This window comes from Mauremys reevesii, linkage group 24, assembly GCF_016161935.1.
Source record: "Mauremys reevesii isolate NIE-2019 linkage group 24, ASM1616193v1, whole genome shotgun sequence".
Lineage (NCBI taxonomy): Eukaryota > Metazoa > Chordata > Testudines > Geoemydidae > Mauremys > Mauremys reevesii.
This window is the reverse complement of record NC_052646.1, coordinates 935,214-953,647: the sequence shown is the minus strand read 5'-3', so window position 1 is coordinate 953,647 and position 18,434 is coordinate 935,214. Positions and strand designations below refer to the sequence as shown.

The 18,434-nt window shown below is 67.1% G+C and overlaps 2 protein-coding genes and 1 long non-coding RNA gene across 9 annotated transcripts; 1 reads left to right on the top strand and 2 right to left on the bottom strand.

Annotated features, from left to right (window-relative positions):
- Positions 1-1,842: 1,842 nt before the first annotated feature.
- PBXIP1 (PBX homeobox interacting protein 1) lies at positions 1,843-11,821 on the bottom strand. Of its 5 annotated transcripts, none has more exons than XM_039512851.1 (11): positions 11,673-11,821; positions 8,789-8,882; positions 8,201-8,318; positions 7,549-7,625; positions 6,454-6,622; positions 5,407-5,613; positions 5,304-5,327; positions 5,041-5,111; positions 4,577-4,702; positions 2,940-4,054; positions 1,843-2,680 (listed from the first exon to the last, which is right to left on the bottom strand). In XM_039512851.1, the coding sequence occupies exons 2-11, from the start codon at positions 8,846-8,848 to the stop codon at positions 2,557-2,559; spliced, it is 2,091 nt and encodes a 696-aa protein (XP_039368785.1). In that variant the 5' UTR covers positions 8,849-8,882; positions 11,673-11,821; the 3' UTR covers positions 1,843-2,556. The 5 variants fall into 5 exon arrangements, with proteins under 5 accessions (XP_039368785.1, XP_039368783.1, XP_039368784.1 ...); XM_039512849.1 differs by lacking the exon at positions 11,673-11,821 and adding an exon at positions 9,689-9,753; XM_039512850.1 differs by lacking the exon at positions 11,673-11,821 and adding an exon at positions 9,481-9,673.
- On the top strand, positions 9,792-16,810 carry LOC120390297. Its single transcript, XR_005591058.1, has 2 exons — positions 9,792-10,152; positions 16,617-16,810. It is a non-coding gene; the product is annotated as an uncharacterized LOC120390297 (long non-coding RNA).
- PYGO2 (pygopus family PHD finger 2) lies at positions 12,225-18,233 on the bottom strand. 3 transcript variants are annotated; one of them, XM_039512855.1, is made up of 3 exons: positions 17,963-18,233; positions 16,585-16,634; positions 12,225-16,035 (listed from the first exon to the last, which is right to left on the bottom strand). In XM_039512855.1, the coding sequence occupies exons 2-3, from the start codon at positions 16,624-16,626 to the stop codon at positions 14,971-14,973; spliced, it is 1,107 nt and encodes a 368-aa protein (XP_039368789.1). In that variant the 5' UTR covers positions 16,627-16,634; positions 17,963-18,233; the 3' UTR covers positions 12,225-14,970. The 3 variants fall into 3 exon arrangements, with proteins under 3 accessions (XP_039368789.1, XP_039368790.1, XP_039368788.1); XM_039512856.1 differs by having other exon boundaries at positions 17,923-18,079; XM_039512854.1 differs by lacking the exon at positions 17,963-18,233 and adding an exon at positions 17,010-17,179.
- Between the last annotated feature and the right edge of the window lie 201 nt (positions 18,234-18,434).

Here is an 18,434-nt window from a genome sequence, read left to right as displayed (position 1 = left end):
AGGCCACGCCCCCCGCAGCTCACTCCACTGGAAACAGACCCCGCCCCCAACAGCGCCCCCCACTGAACCCCTCCCCCAGCACAGCACCCCCTGCTGAGCCCCCCAGCACAGCACCTCCCCCAGCACAGCACCCCCTGCTGAGCCCCCCAACACAGCACCCCCTACTGAGCCCCACCCCAGCACCTCCCCAGCACAGCACCCCTGCTGAGCCCCTCCCCAACACAGCACCCCTACTGAGCCTCCCCAGCACAGCACCCCTGCTGAACCCCCAACACAGCAACCCCTACTGAACCCCTCCCCAACACAGCACCCCTACTGAGCCCCTCCCCAGCACAGCACCCCTGCTGAACCCCAACACAGCAACCCCTACTGAACCCCTCCCCAGCACAGCACCCCTGCTGAACCCCCAACACAGCACCCCACTGAACCCCTCCCCAGCACAGCACCCCTGCTGAACCCAACACAGCACCCCTACTGAGCCCCTCCCAACACAGCACCCCTACTGAGCCCCACCCGGCACCCTTACAGAACCCTCCCCAGCACAGCACCCCTGCTGAGCCCCAACACAGCACCCCACTGAACCCCTCCCCAGCACAGCACCCCTACTGAGCCCCACCCCGGCACCCTGACAGAACCCCTCCCCAGCACAGCACCCCTACTGAGCCCCTCCCCCAGCACAGCACCCCCTGCTGAGCCCCACCCCCGGCACCCTAGGGACATTGGGCCAGCACTGACTGCCAGGGGAGAGTGTGCCCCACTGAGCCCGTTCCCGCCCCGCCCCAGCTGTGTCCCTCACAAGGCTCCAGATTCTCAGCCAGCTGAGCACCCCGTTACCTTCTCTGACGGTGCCTGATCTCCGTAATGCAGCCCAGGCCTAACACAACCTTTCCTTTATTCATCTCTCATCCCCCCGCCCCAATTTCAATTCCTGGGGATACCCCTGGACGGAAGGCTGAAGCCGTGGGTCTTTCACTGCAGTGCAGCCAGATGCTAAGGGGCCCTGCCAGGGCTGGGCCATGGTGCTCTGGTCGTCCTGTGCCGGTGGCGCCAGGGTGGCTGCAGCTCCCTCCCGGTCTCAGGCCCGGCGTGGCCTAGCTCCAGCTCCGAGGGCCCTACCCCCTGCCGAGGCAGCGGAGCCATGGGGCAGCTTTTGTCGAGGTGAGATCTGCCCCTCGAGCCCTTTAAAACCAGTCACAGCTGTGGAGTGTCCAGCTGCAGCCCAGGGCAACCAGCCCGACCCCCATGGCTCCAGCCAGGTGCCAAAAGCAGCCACCGCGAGCAGCCCGGGGACCAGGGGCAGGCGCTGGGGCCACGGGATGGGAGCTGATCGAGGGCAGCAGAGACCAGGCTTCCCCCCGCTAAGGGCCCCTGGTGGTGAGAAGCCTTGACCCCAGGGCATGTCCAGGGAACCCCCAGCCCCAGGGAGCTGGGAGGAGCCAGCTGTCCCTACGCCCCAGAGGAGAACAGAGAAAGAAGGGCCCAGCTTACAGGGAGAGGGGCCAGGCTGGACGCAGGAATCCCTGGGTGGGTTCTCTGGCCTGGGCTGGACGGTGGGGAGTGGGATGGAAGACCACAATGGGCTCTGCTGGGCTGATGTGGGGCAGGCTGGCCTGGGGGCCCCGGGAGGAGAGGGGAGGGGCTGGGAATGGCAATGGAGGCATCTCACCGGGCGTTGCCTGAGCCAGGACTCTGGCATCATTTGCTGGGCTCCATCCCCAGTCCCCCAACGAAACGGGCACCACGGCAGCGCTGCCCAGGGAGCCGGGCAGGCAGGGGGCAGCTGTGTCCCCCCCAGCGCCGCACGGAGCCCCACCCCACTCAACAGTGCCCGGCTTCAGGAGCTTCCCAACAGCAAAGAGAGTTTATTTGTTTCTAGCAAAGTGCAACATCACACGCGGGGCAGTTAGTGCCGAGGGAGCCTGGGTGGGGAGCAGAGAGGGGGCCCCACGTGGCGGGAGCCGGCCTGACTCGGTGCTGGGGATGGCAGTGGAGTGGGCACACAGCCAGGCCGCAGCAGGGGGACACCGTTACCAACCAGCGGGTGGGTGCACGTGGGAGCTTGGTCCCCATAAACCCAGCCCTGGCCCCATGCCAGGGAATTCAGGCCCCTTGGCACCTGGAAGGGACAGAGCAGGTGGCAGGGGGGAGGGTGCCATGGCACAGCACCCAGGGGGAACTGCAGGCTGTGGGCAAAGCATTCCCTGCTGTCCCAAAGAAACCCGCCAATGCCCCCCATCCCTTTGTGATGGCTCAGCCCCCCCAGCTCAGCCATGGGAAGGGGCCTGTGCCTGGCAGCAGGCGCGTTGGCATCTCACTGGCGCGCTGGGCAGGGGCTGATGGCTGTGGGCTCTGATCGAACTCTGGCCGTACGGATTTAGAGGGGGCACGACCCTGCAGCGGCAGCACCTTCCCCCAGGGGTCGCTCCCTCCCAGCCCCCCTAGCCTGGCATACGGCCCCTCAGAACAAGCATCGCGTCCCTATGGGGCACTGGCCGCTGTCCCCTACAAACTACAGGGCTGGGCGGGGCCCGGCTGGGCTGGCAGCGGCCCCCGGCTCTAGCCTTTGTCTGGCGGGCTGTTCTTCCCACGGAGGCCGTCCCTGTCCCGCGGGGGGCCGTGCCCATGGAGCTGCTTGCTCTGCTGCTTCGCTCGGCGCCGCTCGCTCTCCTTCTTGGTGAAACTGCAAGTGCAAACACACGGGGGCGGGTTACCGGGGGGGGGCTCGTGGGGAGCAGAAAGGGCAACATGCCCCTCCCACCGCCGCACACGCTGGGCAGCCCCGACTCCCCTCCCCTGCGTGCACAGAGCCACCTCCGCTGCCCCTGCTGCCTGGGCTGACGATGCCACCCGCCCCCGGTGCAGGCCCCCACATCGAGCACCCCCACCCGTGGACACGGCCCCCACACTCTGTGTGCCTGGGGGGAAGGGGGCAGGCTCACCCGTCCCCGCCGTAGTGCCGCAGCACGTACTCCTCGAAGTCATCGGCTGCCTCCTCGTCGCCCTGCTCCTGCTCCGCCAGCTCCTCCAGCAGCTCCTCCACGTCCTCCACGAAGTGGCGGAAGCGCAGGCGGTCGTGGGCGAAGGTGCCGTCGCTGGCGAAGGCGCCGTCTAGCCGGGCCGCCAGCCCCGCAAAGTGCTGCCCCCAGCCCAGCCTGGCCATGTAGCCCTGCAGCAACTGCAGGAACTGCCCCTTCTGCACCGGCACCAGCTCGGTGCCAAACAGCTCCAGCCCCTCCTGGCGGGCGCAGCCGGCCACGCCCGTGCAGCCCTGGGGCGCCCGGTACCGCTGCAGCCGGGGCGGCTCCCAGAAGACGTTGTGCTCGTGGGGCCCGTGGAGCGCCGCCTTCCCACCGCTCGCCCGACGCTGCCCGTTCTGGTCCTTGGCCGGCTTGGTGTCCCGCGGCCCCTGGCGCCTGTGGGGCTCGGGCTGCTCCTCCCGGCGCTTCGGGGGCTTGGCACCATCCTGCTCCCTGCCCCCCGGGTCCCCGTGCCGGCGCCTACGCTCCTCTCTAGCCTCTGGCCTCTTGTGCCACCCACCCTCCTTCTTGTCAGCTTTGGGTGGCTCCTGCCGGGGGGGGCGGGACGGCTCCGTGGCCCCTCTGCCTTCCCCGCTGCGCCCCTTGCTGTAGTTCTGTTCCCAGCTCTCCACCCGCTGCAGCTCCTGTGCTAGCCGCTGCTCCAAACCAGCCAGCTCCACCCGCAGCTGCTCCATCCCGCCGGAGCCCTGGGCTCGCTGCAGAGCCCCCTCCAGCTCCCGCCGCACGGAGCCCAGCAGCCCACGCTGCTTGGCCAGCTCCTGGTGCAGCAGCTGCTCCTCGTGGGGCCGCTCTGGGGCCACTCGTGGGGTCTCGGCCACGCCTTCCTGCTCCAGGCCCTGCAGCTGCTCCCGCAGCACCTGCAGCTCGGCCTGGGCGGAGCGGTGAGCCTCGGCCGCCTGCTGCAGCGCCTGGTGGAGCCGCGCGTTCTCCCCTGCCAGGCTCTGCTGCTGGGAGCCGGCCGACGCCTTCTCCCCCTCGCTCTTCTGCAGCAGGTCCTGGAGCTCGTCCTTCTGCGCCTGCGGGCACCGGAGCGGGGGCAGGGTCAGGACAGATGGGTCCAAGCCGGGGTGACGCAAACAGCCCCCCAGCCGACCCAGGGCACTGGGAAGGGCCAATCCCTGCTTGGCCAGGGCAGGCAGAGCGGGCTGGGCCCCTTCCCCCAAGGAGGGAGGGGAGTAACCCCCCCTCTGGTGTCCCCTGCCCATATCTGCGCTGCTAGGCTCCTCCCACCCAGATACTGCAACGGGCTCAAGCTGTGTCCACACGTCCCCGCAGCACAGGCTGGAATTGCCCCCAGAGCTCAGCCAGGGGCAGCGGGGATGCGGGTGCTGGCCAGGGCCGTCCCAGCGCACAGAGCGGGCGAGCCGGTCACGGACATGGCAAGGGGCAACGTGTCCGCAGGGCGACACACAGAGCCGGCTCCCGGATGCCAAGAGCGCCCTGGCCACGCTACGAGCTGGCTTTGCCATTGGCCGAGAGCTACAGCAGACAGGATATGATGCCGCCAGTGCTCCCCGTGGGCCTCCCCAAGCACCCACCTGCAGCTCCGCCTGCATGAGCCGGATGCCCTGGTTCTCCTTGGCCAGCTTGTCCAGAAGCAGGCTCATGGAGTGAAGGCTCTGGGGGTCCCCAGCTGGGTCCAGCGGGGGCTGCTGCAGCCAGTCCTGTGAGCGAGGGTAAAAGCTCAGCTCCGTGACTGTACAGGGCATGTGAGAGCCAGGATGCCGGGGTTCCCCTCCCAGCTCTGCCCCAGCCCTCTGTGCCTCAGTTTCCCCAGCAGGGTGGGGCCAGTGGGTGGCAGACCTCATTGTGTGGTGCTGGCGGGATCTCATGACGGTATCGCGCAGGCCTGTGTGCCCGGGAAACAAAGGCAAGGATGCCTGGGGCTGCATTTCCAGGGCACCTGCTCCCCCCAAAGCCAATGCTGGGGACACCCCCCTTGTTCAGCAGTGGGGCGCTGAGCTAGTCTCAGGCCCGGAGACCTCCCCCCCGCCCCACGTACCTTCACACCAGCAGCCAGTGGCTGCTGCTCCCCATCTGGGATGTCCCTGGGATCCGTGCTCTCCGTGGGGCCTGGCAGGAAGGGAGGAAAGGAGATTTGAACAGCCAGCTGGGCAGCCTCTCAGCAGCTCCACACAGGGTGTCGTGGGGGGGAGGGGTGTCAATGACACCCCCCCCAAGCAGGGAGTCTGGGGGCCGGAGACAGGCAGAGGCCTGGCGAGCAGCGCAGCTGGTTAGTGAGGGGGAGGCCCCCCCGGTACTTACCATCCCCAGGGTCATAGATGGCACCTGGGGAGAGAAATAGATGGTGAAGGAGACGCCAGCGCCAGCCCCATCCGCCCCCCAGCAGCCGCAGGGCCTCGCTCACCGGAGAAGGCCAGGAGCCCGACGCCCAGCAGCGCCAGCACGCCCAGCAGGCATGAATTCACACTGAGCCCGCTCTCCCCGTCACCGGCTGCCTCGGCCCCACGGCGCTCGGCAGGGCCACACGGGGCCCGGTGTGAGTCCCGCAGCTGCTGCTGGTGCAGACCCTCGGCATCATCCTCGCTGCTGCTCACCTCCTCCAGCGGCTCCCCTGCGGAGAATGAGGGGAGCCCATTGAGAGCACCGCACTGAGCCAGGCCCCGCCCCCAGACACTCCCCACTGAGCCAGGCCCCGCCCCCAGACACTCAGCCCCTCCCCACTGAGCCAGGCCCCGCCCCCAGCCACTCAGCCCCTCCCCACCCAGCCCGGCCCCACCCCAGACACTCAGCCCCTCCCCACGGAGCCAGGCCCCACCCCCAGCCACTCAGCCCCTCCCCACTGAGCCAGGCCCCGCCCCCAGCCACTCAGCCCCTCCCCACCAAGCCAGGCCCCACCCCCAGACACTCAGCCCCTCCCCACCAAGCCAGGCCCCGCCCCCAGACACTCTGCCCCTCCCCACCAAGCCAGGCCCCGCCCCAGACACTCAGCCCCTCCCCACTAAGCCAGACCCCACCTCCAGACACTCAGCCCCTCCCCACTAAGCCAGGCCCCACCCCCAGACACACAGCCCCTCCCCACTGAGCCAGGCCCCGCCCCCAGACACTCAGACCAGCCCCCATGGAGCCAGGCCCCGCCTCCAGGGACATTCAGACCCGCCCCCTGCTAAGTCAGGCCCCGCCCCCAGCCACTCAGACCAGCCCCCATGGAGCCAGGCCCCGCCTCCACGGACATTCAGACCCCCTGCTAAGTCAGGCAGTCCCCACCATTGAACCATCGTTCCCTCCCGCACCCCCTGTCCCCTGAGACAAGCACCTACTGAGCTGGGCACCCCCAACACTCAGACAGGCTCCCCACTGAGCTCTCTGCAGAGGGGTGGGGGCTGTGCACCTGTCCTGCACAGCACCCCTGCGGCCCAACCCTGGAGCCGCCCTGCAGTGACTTGGGACCCACCTGCTCTGCCAGTGGGCGCGGCACCCAGGGTGTTGGTGTCAGAGCCCAGCTCGGGGTCCTCAGAGCCTGGCCCTTCCTGTGCCTGGGTCTCTGGCGCCTCGTGGCCCGGTGCACCAGGCCTGGGGGAGGCTGCTAGGCTCAGGGTCTCCTGGGGACACTCCTCAGAGTCCTGGGGACAGAGCGACGCTGTCAGGATCCATGCTCCGCCCACCCCCACGCGCTCCCCCTCCCGGGACGCAGGCAGGGCACCCTGAGCCCAGCGGGCAGGAGCTCTGCAGAGGAGACCCAGGGTGGGGCTGCGTGCCCTGGCTGGGCTGGCTCCTTCCCCCACCACGACCGGGCAGCTTGGGAGCCCAGCTCTAGACTCCGACCCCCCCTCCACATCAGGGATTAGTTAATGACCCATATTGGCCTTGCTACCTAGGCTGCCAAAGCTAACACCCCCCTTGCTGGGGGGCAGATCTGAGCATCTACCGGCTCCCTAACTACAAACCCCGGCTGCAGGGCTGGAATTCCAGCTGCGTCTGCCGTCACCCAGTCTAAGTTGGGTGCAGGGATCAGGGGAGCGAGCCTGGATCCCTGCGTGCAGCTGAGGTCCATGTTCCAAGCACTAGTAGCTAATGCCTCAGAAGCACCAACTGTGAGCGACGTCCCCTCTCCTTGTAACTCTCTCCTGCGGGTGCTGGGTCCTTACAGGCCCAGCCAGCAGCAGGGCAGCATGCAGTTTGGCTGGCTGGGCAGTTGTACTGATTGAGCTCTGAGTCTGTCTAGCTGAACAAAGAGCCGGTTCAGGGGTGAGGATCTACTTGGGAACAAATATTTAATCAGGGGCTCGTCTGTCTAGCAGAGGAAGGTCTAACCGGAGCCAATGGCTGGGAGCTGAAGCTAGACAAATTCAGATTGAAAGTCAGGTGTAAATATTTCACCATGAGGGGAATTAACCATTGGAACAACTGACCCAGGGTTGTGCTGGGTTCTCTATCACTGGCAGGTTTTACATGGCGAGTGGCTGGTTTTCTAACACCTCTGCTCTAGGGATCACTTGGGGACGGGGCTCTGGCGTGGGAACCTGTGACCCACCCCCAGCAAACGTACCTTGAACTCAGCCTCCTCAGGGCCGAGGGACGTGTTCAGCTGGGAGCCTTCACTCTTCCTGCCTGGGGAGGCGCCGGCTGGGGAGAGACGGCCTCGTTAGTGTCCAGAGGGCAGCCAGCAGGGAGGCCAGCGCGTCCCCAGCGCCGGGGGAGGGGGATGGAAGCTAGGGCCCCTCTTGCCTGATGCAGAAGCCCTGATGGGCACCTGAGGAAGCTCCCCACCCCCTTCTGCCCCCAGCCAAAAGAGGCCCAGGGATCCTCCCCATCAGCCCAAATGGGAAGAGGGAGCTGGGAACCCAGCCAGGAGGCCAGAACAACCCACGGGGCCAGGGATGCGCCTGTGTCAGGCAGCAAGCGTGGGGGTGGGGTGGGGGGGGGGACAGGGAGATGGAGAGCAAGAGGGGCTGGGCAGGTCCAGAGGGCTGGATGGAGGGACGTCAGGGGCAGACAGCCTGGGGGGCTGGGCAGAATGGTGGAAGCCGGGGGCTGGGCAGGGCAGGGGGAAGCCGGGTGCAGACAGCTCGGGGGACTGGGCAGAACAGGGGGGAGGGATGGACGGGGGAAGCTGGGGGCTGGGCAGGGCAGGGGGAAGCCGGGGGCAGACGGCCCAGGGGGATGGGGGGACTCATCCCGTATTTGCGCCGTTCACGTGCCCAAGTGCACATCTTCGGCGCTGTGCCCCTTGGGGAGGGCATGTCCTGCTGGTTCCTCGTCCGCTGGAGTCTGGGTGACTGTGGCCAGCTCTGGGCCCACGGTTTCCACGGGCAAACCCTGGAGACACAGAGGGCAGGTTACACCAGTCACTACCCACCCTCCCCGGGCACAGCCCACTCCTCCCCCGCCCTGCCAGGGACAAGGGGCAGCAGAGACGATCCTCAGATGCTGAAATGAGGGCTCCTGAGTGTCAGATCCCCACCACTGCTGCCCCCCGGGACGTGTTTGGGGCCCACAGTTCGGGCCCAGACCCCGTCTCACCAGCAAACCCGAAGGGGGGGGGACAGTACGACACCCCTCACCCAAGGGCAGGTGGCTCAGAGTCACCCAGGAACCCTGAGCAGGAGGCAGCAGAGGGGCAGGGATTAGGGGCAGTGGTGGCAGAGGGGGTCGCAGCAGCGGGGTGTTCAGCAGAGGCCAGGAACTCTGCACCCCGGGCCAGCGGGAGAAGGAGCAAGAACCGAAGAGACCTGCTTGGCCCCCCCTTGGGACATCCCCACCCTGCAGCCCAGGGCTTCGTGCCGCACCTCGGAGCCTGCGATCACCCAGCTGTTATCCGAGTCCCGCGAGTCCCAGTTCTCAGCCATTCCTGCTCCGGTCCCAGGACAGCCCAGATCCCACCTGCAGGGGACAAAGGGGTCAGTGCTGGGGCAGCCGGCAGCGGCCAGCGGAGAGACACTGCCCAGAGCACAAGGAACGCCTGACGCCCCGGGACAGGGACTTTGCACGGCTCTGGGTGCCCAGGCTGAGGCTCTGCCCTGGGCGATTTGACTTGCAAAGGGAAATTTGCAAATGAAAACAAAGATCTTCAGGCCCGATCCGAGCTGCTTGGCCTCCCAACGGGAGCGGGAACGCCGTGTTCCCACTGCGACAAGGCACAGCTCCAGCCAGACGGGACGGGAGCCAGGGAGAGACCCCACCCCACTCTAACCGAGCTGGGAATAGAGCCAGGAGCCGGAGCTGCCAACCCCACCTGTCCCCTCTCCCTTGCAGGGGTCGTGGGGTCAGGGTGCCTGCAGTGGGAGGGGCCGGGTTTGGCACCGTTGAGAACACAGCTCCCTGGTGCCCGAGCCTGGCGCGATGTGGGGAGGGCAGGCTCACTCCCCGGGCAGGCTCTGAGCGCTGGAGATCCATGGGCAGGGGAAGGGGGCAGGGAGGAGCCAGCTGCCTACCGGGATTCAGCGCATTCCCTGCACAGCTACCGAGGAGCCCGGCCCACCCGGGGGATTCCCAGCTGGCACAGGACATGGTGTATGAGGCCCCAGGCCTCGAATGGCAGCTGGCCGCCCAGAGAAGCGGAGGGTGTCCAGGTGCCAGTCTGGGACTGGAGCTCCAGGTGCTTCCAGAGAGAAGGGTCACTCCCCACTGCCCGTCTCTGAGCTTCCTGCCCCCAGGCTCTTGGGATTTCCTTCCCACCCAGAGCAGACCTCACTCCGAGGGCCCCTGCGGTGATGTCACAAAGCCAACTCCATGACATCACAATGTTTCCATGACAATAAGATGAAGTCACTCAGTTTTGGTTCACATCAAAGGAAGAACTGGGCTGGGAGGGTGCCCTTATTGCCCCCCCCCCCCTTGACAAGCAGGGCAGGGGGGCTGGGAGCCAGGACTCCTGGGTCCTATTCCTGGCTTTGCTGCCACAGACTCACGGTGTGACCTTGCCGGAGTCCCTTCCCCACCATGTGCCTCGGTTTCCCCATTCATACAATGTGGATAAAGACTCTGCCCCTGTCCTGGGATGGCTGTGAGGTTTGGGCTCTCGCACTCCAGCACCAGCCCGGGGGAGCACAGGAGAACCCTGGCTGCAGCACTCGCCCCCAGGGCAGGTCACCGAGCTCTGAGAAGCAGGAAGTGCCCCAATGTGAGGAAAGGCAGGAAACGCTGCAGCGAGGTGAGACGCAGCTGGGCCCTGCAGAACGGGGCCACCGCCCAAGGGGGCCCACGGCCCAGCCCCCTGGGGTGACACTGAAGAGGGTCTACAGCAGTGGCTCTCAACCAGGGGTCCGAGGCCCCTGGGGAGCTGCAAGCAGGGTTCAGGGGGCCGCCAAGCACAGGCAGTGGTAGCTGGGGCCCAGGACAGCGAGCCAAAGCCCCACCACATGAGGCTGAAGTCCGAGGCCCTGAGCCCTGCCCCCCAGGGCTGATGCCGAAGCTGCCCAGTGTAGCTTCATGGGGGCCCCTGTGGCAAGGGACCCCAGGCAATTGCCCTGCCCTAACAGCAGCCCTGGCTTTGATATGCAGAAAACCAGTTCCCGGGGCACAGACGGGCCGTGGGATTTTTATAGCATGTTGTGGGGGCCTCAGAAGGAAAGCGGCTGAGAACCCCTGGTCACAGCACAGCCTCGGGCATGAGCCAACCTTCTGGCGTGCTGCCCGGGGCGCCCGTCTCCCCCCACCACCGAGCCTGTTCCCTGCCAAGCCCCCACCGTGCATTCGCCTCGGCCCAGCCCCTGCCTCCCCTCCCCCTCCCGAGCCCCATGCCACTGACACCAGCTGCAACATGGGAAAGTGACACTGGGGGGCTATTTTTAGCTGCTTTTCATGCAGTTTAGCAGGTGGAAGCAGAGGCGGTGACGCTGCGTCTGCCCAGCGGCTCCATAGGGAAGGGCAGCTCCAGCTCAGCACGAGGGGCCCCTGGGCACAGCCGGGGTGTGGGTGCCAGTCTGTCCCCTCCTCCCCGGGCTCTGCACAGCAGCCTTCTCTGCTGGCAGCGCCTCACGGGAAGGGAGCGGCAGGCAGGAGTTTATCGGAGCCGTGCGGGTGAGCCATGGCACCGGGAGAGCGATATGGGGCGGCGGGCACAGCCCCAGGGGCTAGGCACGGGGCACAGGCAGGGCAGGGAGGAAAGCGGAAGACCCTGAGCCTTGGGCAAGGCTCTGCTGTAGGGTGACAGGCCTGGCCCAGCGCAGGGAGCCCACAGCCGCACTCGTGCCAAGGGCACCATCGGGCACCCTGGCCCAACGCCTGCTGCAAGGCTCTGACAGGGCCCCCCGTGAGCCAGTGAATCCAGGGGCCCCAGCTCAGCCCTACCCAGGCCGGGACCCCCGCTCCCAGCCAGCCCCTCTGCCCACTTGGCAGCATGGGAACAGGACCCCTTGACATCAGGTCGTGCCCCCAGGCTGAGAGCACCGGGCCTGCAGGCTCAGACCCCCACTGGGCTGCGTGCCAGGGACCCGGTGCCTTCAGGGCAGCGCCCACCCAGCCCCTCGCCCCAGGACCATCCTGCAGCCGCCGGGGAAGGCGCCCAACCCCCCTGGGTCCCCAGGAAGCTCCCCCGCAGGGCGGGGGCCGGCCTCGCCCCTGGCCAGGGCAGAAGGGGGGGCTGCCCTAGGACCGGCGATACCCCATCAGCCGCCCCCGGATGGGGACTGCAGCCGGGCTGGGGTCTCCGGTCCCCGCGGGCTCACTGACCTGCTCCGGGCTGGAGGGGGCGCTGGGCCGGGGGCACCTGGCTCTGTCTCCCGGGGGGGAGGGGGGGTCCCGGCTCCGGCGCGTCGCAGCAACTTTGTATCAAACTCCGGCAGCTGCTCGCTACGTTCCGGACGGGGGGGAGGGCGCACGTGACCCGCGGAGCCAATCGCAGACACCCCCCGCTCCCAGCTGTCGGGCGGGGCTCCCCGAGGGGGTCAGGGAATCCCGCCCCCCCGGGCAGGAGGTGGCATCAGAGCCCGGCCCTGGCAATGCCTGGGCTGGACCAGCCCCCTCGGCAGGCGGGGCCCCCCCAGACCCAGGCCCCCTCTCGCTCCAGGGCCTGGCCCCACGGAGGTGACGGTCTCCCCCCACGAAGCTTCGCTGCAGCCAAGCCGCAGGGAGCGGCTGGGGGAGGAAAGGCCCCTGTCACCCCCTCTGCACTGGGGAGCAGCTTCCTCTCGCAAAGCCCCCCCGGGCAAGGGCCTCAGCCCCCACACTGGGCCGAGAGTCCCCGACGGACACCCAGGCCCCTGCCCTTCCCGCTACCCCATCAACAAAGGGCCAGGGCCTCCTGGGAGCAGGCCGGATGCTGCCGGGTGGGGGGCACTGCTGGCACCCTCAGGGGAGAGGCTAACAGAGCAAAATCTCTCAGCTGGGGGGGCCCCAGTTCAGCTAAACCAACCCAATGCAACGGTGGGTCTCAGGCAGGCAGGAGGCTGGTTTCAAATCGCTTTATAGCTGGACAATACAAAAAGTTTTCCTTTAATGCTCAGACTGTTAAAACGGGGCAAGGCCGCGCCCCCTGCTCCTGCAGAAAGCTCCGGGGGGTTAAAAACGATTACAAACCACACCAGCAACCACTTTACAAAAGGGAACATGTCATCAAAACAGCAAGAAGTTAACAAAACCAGGAGATTCCCCCACCCCTGCTGAGCGCAGCAGGGCCCAGCACACAGGCCTGCCAGGTGCCCAGCGAGGGTTGGGACAGCCCGGGGCTACTAACCAGGAGCAGCTGTTAGCCAGCGAGCAGTCCTGCCTCCGGGCGATGTGTGTACGCAGCAGGGTAAAGTGTGTGCCTAGCAATCAGCCCCTGCGCCATGCGCCAAGCTACTCCCAGGGCAGCTGTTCTCAGCTCAGAACCCTCCCCCTGCCCTCGGCCTGCTCACCCCCCTCAGCCACGGGAGCAGGAAGAGACCCAGGCCAGGCCGCTGAGTTCACCCTGCCCCCCATGAGTCTCACTCTTCGCTCTAACTGGTTCCAGACCGTTCCCCCCAGCTCGCTAATCCAGGTCGCTGCCAGTGGGGGAAAGCAAGCTGCCCCCTGCACCGCATGCACTGGCTCAGGGGCGCTCCCAGCCCCGGGGCTCTGTAGCTCTCGCTGACACAGGAAGCAGGCGCAGGCCTTTCAAAGTGTGGCAGCCAAGAGAACCTCACAAACATGACCCAAGCGCAGCCACTGCCTGAAATGCCAGCGCCGAGGGGTGTGAACGAACTGCCAGGCAGCCGAGCGAAGCCGATGGGCTGGAGAGCTGAGCTGCCCGGGCAGCAGCACAGCAGGCTGGGAGCCAAGCCCTGCAGCAGGGAAGGGAGGCACCTCTGTGCTGGGCTGCTGGCAACCCCAGGGAAACACCTTCACACCCACTGCTGCTCATTGCCTCCTCCGAGCCCGAGCCCTGGGGGGGACAGGAGGGACTCCTGGACAGACTCAGTGATTTCAGAAGCTGCTTCCACAGGCCTGGGTCCTGCTTTGCCAGAGCATGTGGCCTGGTCACAACATGCACATTTCCAACCTGTGCGCCCCCCACGCTTGGGCACAGCTGGACCTGCTGGCCTCCCCAGCCCTGTGCCTGTGCCCTGCCGTGTGTGACCTACCTCACGTTGGACAGGGGCACTGAGCTTCTGCTCAGCTGCGTAACCGCCCACTGGCTTTCATGGGCACCCAGGAGGCAACAGGCACCATCCACCCAATGACAAATGGCGCAGCTGCGCTCCCCCTAGCGCAGACAGGCCCAGCAGTGCAGGGCGCGTCCGGCTCTCCCACGCAGCACGGCACGATGGGGCCTGGAGGCTCCATGGGCCCCAGGCATTGAAAAATCATGAGTCACGTCCCGAAGTGTGAGGACATCTAACAATGGCTGTGGAGTCTCTTGGGCCACGTCTCCCAGCTGCTCTCTCAGCCCCCTGGGCTGGGGGGTGACTCATAACGAAATCTGGGTCTCACCTAATCCGGGCCCAGGGCTGGAGCTTTACGGAAACCCAGCGCGCAGCACAACCTGGCAGAGCAGCTCCTCCCAGGGGGGCAGGGTGCCGAGAGTGCTGGGGCTGGGAGGGGGTCTCGCCGCAGACACTATGCGTGAGTGATCAGGAGAATCCACCTCGTGCCGGCAGCAGGCCCAGCTCAGGTCCGAGGGGCTTGCACTATACTCAGCCTGGATTCCACACACATCCCAAGCATAAGCACACATCCCAGGCACCAGCTGCGGTCTGGGGAAAGGAAGCGAAAGCCGCCTTCCCTGCTGCTCAGACGCACGCTGGCAGCACCCCCACCCCCCCATGCTGCAGACCCACCGCCCTCCCCTCTGGCAACAGCACAGGGCCGAGTGCTGCTTGGGAAGTGGCAGCTTGGGTGGGACAGACCCGCCCCCATCAAGTGCAAAGGGCTCAGTGTGCTGGGTCTGCTACAGGCCCCTGCCAGGAGACGGAGCCCTGGCTGTTCCGAGCCCTCGCTGCGTCCGGGGAGGGAATCTGTATCGCTCTGGGCTGAGGTCCCAGCTCTAGGGGTCACACCACAGCTCCCCCATCACCAGGACACAGCCCTCACCAGCTCCGCCCCGCTTCTATCCAGCAGAGACTGCTCTGAGTATCAGCATTTGCAGGCCGCCCCCTGCCCCAAGGTCTCTGTGGAACAGTCACTTACTCTGCCCCCAGACAGAGATTCTGCTACCGCTGGCTGCTCAGCTCGGCCAGTAACAGAGACCCCAGAGCCCGGATCCGGACTTCACACTCTGGGCTGGCAGGCGCGGGGGTATCCGGGGGCAGGAACCGGTCTCTCCTCTCCCTCCAATGGACGCGCCGAGTACTTTAAAAGGGCATGAGCTGCACCAGGCCCAGCCACACAGACAAGCAAGAACAGAGAGGAAACGTTACCGAAGCCAGACGCCAGCACTCGACATCGTCTCTTGCACGCAGGGAGAGGGGCGGCTACAAAATAAGGGAGGGGAAATTGGCCCAAAAACCAAGCAGGGATCTGTACGAGGTGAGGGCAGCACGGCCCCTCCCTAGCCGGGCCCAGCGCCCGCTCAGCCGTCATTGGCCGCCACCAGCTGCCCCATGCCCTCCCGGATGTACACCGACTGGATCTCCTTGGTCTTCAGGCAGTAGTCGCAGGCCCAGACGGCCGAGGCCTCGGTGGTGAGCAGCCCGTAGGCGTTCTCTGTCATGCCTGTGCACTCCCGGTGGAACCACTTCTGGCAGGAGGCCTCGCACAGGATGGCGTCCTGGTCATCGTTCACCTCGCTACGGCAGGCGCCGCAAGGGTACACCAGGCCCGGCGGCGGCTGGTGCCCAGAGTTGCCAGACGCCTTGCTGGAGGGCGGGAGGCTGTTAGCTTCGGGGGTGCTGCTGCTCCGGCTGGTGCTGCTGGGGGCGAAGCTCGGCTGGGCCCCGTTCACCGCGGCCGGCGAGCCCGAGTGCGGCTCCTGGCTGAAGGTGCTGGGAGGGGGGTTGAGGTTCTTCCCCCCGTCATCGCCCCCAGCCGGGAAGCCGGGGTCAGCCCCAGGGAAGGGGCTGGTGTTTGGGGGCAGGTTCTGGCTGGGCCGCTGCATGGGAGACTGTCCAAAGAGACTGGCAGGCTGGCTGAACCTCTGGGCCATGGGGGGGCCGGCAGGGGGATTCAGGGCAGGCCCTGGCGCCATGTCTCCGCGGGGAGGCTGCCCCATGGTGGGGGAGATCATGGGCCCAAAGCCCCCGACTGGCCCCTGCATGAGCTGCCCTGCGGGGGGGCTGAAGTTCTGTCCGAGAGGCTGGTTGAAGGGCTGGCTGGGGAAGCTCATGGCACCAGGCTGCACGTAGTTGGGGTTCTGGGGGGGCATGCTGAAGGCTGGGCCCATCTGGCTCGGGGCGAAGGGCGGGGGCTGCCTCCGCATGGCCTGGGGGCCCCCCGCGTAGCCCGGTGGAGCCTGGGGCGTCATGCCCCCCTGCATGCGGAAGTTCCCAAAGGGCACAGGGTTGCCGAGGAACGGAGCTGACGAGGCCCCCACTTTAGGTGCCCCAAAGTCATCTTCAAAGGGATTTGAGGCCACCAAGTGGTCAACCATTGGAGTCGGGGGCGGGGCGAACTCCGAGAGATGGGAATAGGCAGGGCCCTGTGGGGAGAAGGCACAGGAGTTAGTGTGGGGCCCAGGCCTGCCAGGGGCACGGGGCCCTCAGCTCCCGCGGGAGGGGGGAGACAGCACTGGCAGGGCCGAGCCCACTAGTTCCTCTGCATAGCCTGGCAACGGACGCGGAGCAGCAGGGAGCTGCCCCTCCCGGAGCCTCATGCTCCTGGGAGAGGGGAAGACGAGCCCTGGCTGCAGCAGGGACCCCGGGCTCCTAGCGCCATCTGTGTCAAAGGAACCTGAGACGCTGGGATAGTCCCCAGGCCATGGGAACAGCCAGCACTGGCTGCTTTGGAGGACGGGCACTGGCTGCGCGCTGCTCCATGGGGGTGTGCGTGTCCATCCGTCCGTCCGTCCGTCGGCCCTGATGCAGGACACTCCGAGCAGCCCCAGGGTTTGGCTCCAACCTGCTGTGGGTGGGGCTGTCTGTGCCACCAGAACCGTTGGGGGTTCTTGCCCCCAGGGCTCGTGTTGTGGTGCTGGGCTGACAGCCTGGCCCCCACCCTCCTATCACGGAGTCCCAGCCATGCTCCCTACCTGAGTGTTGGATTTGCGCCGTTTCTTTTCAGGGCTCTTCATTTGCAGACCTGTGAGGGGAAGCACCGGTGAAGTCAGTGAGTGCCGTCAACCCTGGCAGGGCCTGAAGACAGCCCGTCCCCCCAGCCGCCCTACGCACAGAGGGGAAATGAAGACCAGCATCTCCCCCGACCCTGTGCTCCCTCTCTCAAGCTAGCCTTGCACAAAGAACAGACACCCCCTCAAACTCTCTTCTCCCACAAAGCCTCCCTGTTCTCACACCCAACCTGCTTGCCCAGGGCAGGGCCTGGGGAGTCCCCAAGGCACAGGCAGCATTTCCACCCCATTAATGATGGGACAGAAGAAATTTATGGCCTGATAAGGTCACCAATAAGTCTGATCCAGGGAGAACAGGAGCAGGCCACGGCCCCAGGACTGAGCCGCACCATGGTCCTGGGTGTGCATCCCCGGTTCTCAGCTGCGTGCAGGGTGCCTGGCGTCCCGATCCGGCTCCCTCAAGAGCTCCGTTCCCAGGTGAACGCGTTCCCTTCCCCACAAAGAGCCAGGCTCCAGTTGAGTTCAGCACAACTGCTGCCCGTGCAAGCTCAACCTGTGCGCAGGAAGGGCCAGTGGGGATGGCTGCTGCACCCGGCCAGGCCTCAGCTTGGCCCCTTCCTGCGCTGCACAAACACCTGCCAGCCAAACCATGTTCCGCAGGCCAGGCACGACTCAGCCCCGGGTCACCCCTGCCTGCAGTCAGGCGGCTTGTGCTGGCACAGCCGAGGAACAGCCATGCCCCCTTGGAAGCACCATGGGGCAGGGACCCATGGCCCAGGTTCTCTATGCAGAGCGCCAGGCATGGGGCCCCCATGGCCCTGCCCTCTTCAATCCCTGTCCAGGGGAGGAGGGTGCCGTATAGACCCCACCACCCCGGCCCAGCATTTACCAGTCACGCAAGAGCCAGGAGAGCGCTGCCAGTGTCACTGCCCCAGCGCCCCACATCCCTCTAAGCCCCCCCAACCCTGCCAACCCCACCGCCCCCTGGCCCCTCCGCCTCGCCCTCCCCACGCCCCCGGCACAATTCCCTCTTCCCCCCTGCCAGACCCCCACGTGCCTCCCAGCCTCCCGGCTGCACCCCACGTGCCCTCCCCACGGCTGCACCCCACGTGCCTCCCCGGCTACAGCCCCACGTGCCTCCCTGGCTACACCCCACGTGCCCCCGGCCGCCCCCGTTACACCCCACGTGCCTCCCAGCCCCAGGCTGCACCCCACGTGCCTCCCAGCCCCAGGCTGCACCCCCACGTGCCCCCTCCCCACGGCCACCCCGTTACACCCCCACGTGACTCCCCGCGGCTGCACCCCACGTGCCCCAACCCCGGCCGCCCCCGACCCCTCTCACCTGCCTTCCCTGCTTCTGCCTGCCGGGCCGGCTGCTGCCCGGCGGGTTGGGGGGCCCCGGGGGGGGCGGCGGGGCCGGGACTCCTCCCTCCAGCTTCTCGGGGTGCGGAGCCGCCATGGGGGGCCCGGGGCTCAGAGCCGGGGGGGCCCGGGCTGCGCCATGGCCCCGCGCGGGGAGCGGGCTCCGCGCTGCGGCTCCGGCCCGCACTCAGGGCAGCCGCGCCGGAACCGGAAACTGGCCGGGCCCTACCACCGCGGGAAGGGAGGGGTGAACCATTCCTCACGGGGGCGGACCCCACCACTCCGCATCCCGTGGGAGGGGGACCGGGCGGGACAAACCATTCCAAAGGGGAAGGGGGGCCGGGCCCGCGGTTAGACTATTCTACACTGGGGGCGGGGGGGGCTGGAACAGACCACTGCAGGCTCCTGGGTTCTGCTCCCCGCAGCTGGGCCCTCGCCAAGGCGGGGCCCCA